The 4,361-nt window shown below is 40.7% G+C and overlaps 1 protein-coding gene across 1 annotated transcript; it reads left to right on the plus strand.

Moving 5' to 3' along the window:
• Positions 1–1,511: 1,511 nt before the first annotated feature.
• LOC125060045 lies at positions 1,512–4,112 on the plus strand. Its single transcript, XM_047664800.1, has 2 exons — positions 1,512–2,585; positions 3,043–4,112. Exons 1-2 carry the CDS (start codon positions 2,293–2,295, stop codon positions 3,836–3,838), a joined length of 1,089 nt encoding a protein of 362 aa, XP_047520756.1. The 5' UTR covers positions 1,512–2,292; the 3' UTR covers positions 3,839–4,112.
• Positions 4,113–4,361: the final 249 nt, after the last annotated feature.

A 4,361-nucleotide genomic window follows, 5' to 3' on the forward strand; every position in this document is an offset into this window, starting at 1 on the left:
CACCCACACTCTTTGTATATCCACATGGATTTTTTCGGCTGTTGGTGTGTTTTCTCTGTACTTTAGTTTTTGGAATGTGTGTGTCACAAGTGTCTGCGATTAACTGTGTGTATTGAACTATGGTATTTTCTAGGAGTGTAGTGGAGTCTAGGGTGTTGATGTTTTGTGGTGTGAGTTCGTGCTCAGAAAGCAACTGTCTTACTTTCGAACGAAAGTGTGTCCAGTTTGCTTTTCGAACATTGTACACTCTAGTTGATCTCGCGTATCCATCATCCATTTTGATCCGTGAGGTGATCTCAAACTGGATGGCATTATGGTCCGAACTGGTCACACTCTGGTCCACCCTCAGGTCTACAATGAGACGGAGGAGGTCAGGCGTGGCTGCCGTGACGCGGACGCAACTAGAGTATATTGTGTTTGATGTTTTTTGGCCTCGATAATTATATCCTCCGTGGCGAGTGCAGATCTCTGTACGTTTGCTTGTAATACCCGGATTTCGCCTAGGGGAATTTAGCAGTACGCCACTGACCTCCTGGCCAGCGCATCCCACTTCCTGCGCACTGGGCATTCAGTACTAAACGCGCTGTGGTCCACACTGTCCATTCCTGCTCTTTTGCAGTTTGCACACTCTGGTGACTTATTTTTACTTGGGCAGTCTGCCCTAAGGTGCTCACCTGTGCACTGGGAGCAGGTCAGTTTTCCCCCTTGGCAGTGCTTCCTCGTGTGTCCGTATCCGAGACACGTGGCGCACTGCACAAGGGGGGACCATCTGGAGGTCAATGTGGACCATCTGCGCCCGGGTCAGCGCCTTCCACATCCCCGGGGAGACCTTCACGATGACGTGGCACTCGTGCGTATTCCTAGCATTTTGGCGGTGCGTTTCCGTCATCACCCAGTCCTCCCCGGTTAGGTTTCCAGTCGTTGCCTTATTTTGTGTTTTAAGGGCTTTCTTTATATCTTCGAGGGTGTTGTACTTCAGTATATTTTTAAATCGTACCAAAGGATTTTTGTTATTAAGCTCCCTGGCCGTGATTCCGTTATCTCCGTGCGTAATTCTTTCCCTCACCCTCGTTCGTTCCTCCTCAGTTCCGCAACCAATGACCACCTTACCTCCCTTTATTTTTTGGAGTTTTTCAATTTTAAAGCCATTGACTCTTGCATTAAGGGAGCATCTAATTTTTTGGACTGTATCCTCGGCCGCTTCGGTTTCTTCCCCTGGCTCGACAATCAAGGAATACAGTCCAGTTTCCCTTTGGTCGTTGCTTGCGGTTCTGCCGCTATCATCCCTCGGCTCAGTCCTTGCTACTATTGCTACTTCGGCATAACTTCTAATTTCCCCCAACTTCACCATGACCCTCTCTTCGCTTTCTTTACTCATTTTTTCAAAGCTCTTACTAATTGTCTCAAGTTTTTCTATTCTTTCATCCAGTTCACCTTCCTTGGCTGTTTCCTTCCTTTCTGGTTTTTTGGCTTCCGCTTGGTTCGTGACTTTGCTCGGTTGATCATCTCTCTTATCTTTGTCCTGAAGTTTATTTTATTTTTATATTTAAGGTACAGAAACAGACATCAGATTGGTTAAATACATACAGTTATTACACACTAAACATTATTTGTAAACCTGAAGTCCAATTAGATCTGTACACAGCATTTTCGTGGAATCTTCAGCGCTGGTTTACTAAATACTAACAATTACATACAGTATATAATATGTACATATTATATTAAACTTAATGACAAAAAAAAATAGAAAATAGAAAAATTTAATGCCAAAAAAAAAAAAGTTATTCTGGTTGCAAGTCTGCACCGCGAATAATCTTTCTAAATTCATAACTACTATTGTGAGAAATATCAACATGAGAACACACAGAATTATAATACTTGCACATTCTAGCGAGCGGACCATTCTGGGATACATTGTTTTTACTTGTGGGTATCATAAATAGTTGTGGGTTACGCACAGAACGCATCGGTACCTGGATGGCAAGTTTATCCAATAGATAGCTGTCAAGTGAGCCATTTGCTATTTTATGTAAAGTGCACAGGTCGCTCATCTATCTTCTCTTTTCAAGACTTACCATCTGAAAGTGGCAAGACGCTGGTCATATTGCTTTAATTTGCGCCTAAGGGCTTATACGCACTAGCGATTGACCGCCTAGGCGGTTCGTTTGAGCGGTCCAACCGCTTAACGCGGTTTCATCGCGGCTGACCGCTATGGCGGCCAATCGCGAAAAAACCGCGATGATAACGCGTTAAGCGGTTGGACCAGAGCGGCCCGCGTACCTCATAAACAAAATGGACGCCGTCGAGATAGCTTGTGTTATTTATTATTACTCCCGAAAACAACGAAAGAAAAATAAAAAAAGATACTGGATTCATCCTTTACTAGAAACACGTAATGAATTTGGCCAGTTCGCAACTTGTTTTCAAGAACTGAAGAAGCACCAAGATAAATTCTTTGGCTATGTTAGAATGAGTGTTTCGTCATTTGAAGAATTACTAACAGTTTTATATGTCACCATCAAAGGACAAGATACTAAATTTCGTGACTGTATCCAACCCGAAGAGAAATTAGTTATAACGTTAAGGTATGTATTTTAAATAAAAAATGTTTTTGCTAGCTATTATGTTTTAATTTGAATCGCAATGTGTATTCATAACCACAAAGAACAATAAAAGTAGGAAACTATAACTATTACTGAGAATTATTATCATCAAAAAGATCTAAATAATCAGATTCTTGAGACATATGTGTATTCTGTGACTTCCATTCCACGTTCCACGATGTGTAGGTGGAACTGAGGGCGGCGGTGGTGGTGGTGGGTTATTATTTCTAGCAAATGATGGTGTCTGATATCCTTGATGTGGCCCTTGGTTGTAGTTAAATGGTCGCACGTAATCCCAAGTAGAGTTACAGTAGTTGTATCCAGACGTTTGGGCTTCAGTAATGACTTGCATTATTTTAGCTTTTGTACGTTGTTGTTCAGGCACTTTTTTTATTTCACTAACCAACGACAAAAAGAACAGTCTATCTTCATCTTTCAGATATTTTGCAACAGGTTGTACATTTGCGGAACTACATTATACATTCAAAATTGGAGTAAGCACTGTAGCAGAAATCGTACGAGAAGTTTGTTTTGCAATTTGGTTTTGTCTGAAAGATATTTGTTTGCCTCAACCAAAAAAAGACGCTTGGAAAAAAATTGCGAATGATTTTTTTCAAAGAGCTAATTTTCCTTACTGCTTAGGTGCTGTCGATGGCAAGCGCATACGATGTATAGCACCTAATAACAGTGGCTCAATGTGCTTTAATTATAAAAGTTTTTTCTCTTTGGTTTTATTAGCAGTATGCGACAGTAATTTCAAATTTGTTATGGTTGATATTGGAGCTTTTGGTAAATTCAGTGACTCGTCAATATTTCAAAATTCTGTTTTCTACGAAAGAATGCAAAAAAACCAATTGGATATTCCAGAGCCACAGCCTATTTCACAAAACAGCGAGACATGTATGCCATACGTTTTTGTAGGCGACGAGGCATTTGCATTATCTACGAATATGATGCGCCCATACGCAAAAAAAGATTTGGATGAAACTAAAAGAACGTTCAATTACAGGCTTTCTAGAGCAAGAAGATATGTAGAATGCAGTTTTGGAATTTATGCAAACAAGTGGCGTATATTTCATAGACCTCTAAATGCGTACAAGCAAGATGGCGGCCAGCCGCGGAGCGGGCCGCAGCTCTCCATTCAACCGCCGCGGTTGAAACTTTGCGGCGGTCAAGTGCGTACAATCACAGGCGGTTGCATATTAAACTGGGAAAGCGGCAGACCGCGCGGTTAGCCGCCCCCGCGGTTGACCGCTAGTGCGCAAGGGGCCTTAGACCATACTTCGAGCATAAAGCTCTAACAAACCGCCATTGTATAGATTAATAATAATAAAAATCGTTTAATTGCAAATAAAGTGGTACATTAAGATCTTTCTTTTGACAATAAACTTAATGCTATCTATTATTGTGAGAGACTGGTGCTTGAAAAAGGTTGGGAAAACCTGTTATTACAAGTCACCAGTCCCTTTGGACATATTGGCAAAAAGTATTGTTAATACAACTTTTAAAAACGAACAATAAATAATTTATAATAAAAAAAAAATAAAAAAAAATACCTATATAAAAAAAATCGAAAAAAGTTAACAAAAACATAAGTCTAGTTTATGTGTGTGTGCGTATGTGCATTTGTGAGTGTATGTGTGTGTGAGTGTACGGGTCAGTGTGAGTGCGTGTGTGTGTGTGATTGTTACTAGTGTGGGCGAGAATAACGGTCCATTTATTAAATTAAATTAGGGGTCGTAATAGATTTTCTGTGGT

Source organism: Pieris napi, chromosome 20, assembly GCF_905475465.1.
Source record: "Pieris napi chromosome 20, ilPieNapi1.2, whole genome shotgun sequence".
Lineage (NCBI taxonomy): Eukaryota > Metazoa > Arthropoda > Insecta > Lepidoptera > Pieridae > Pieris > Pieris napi.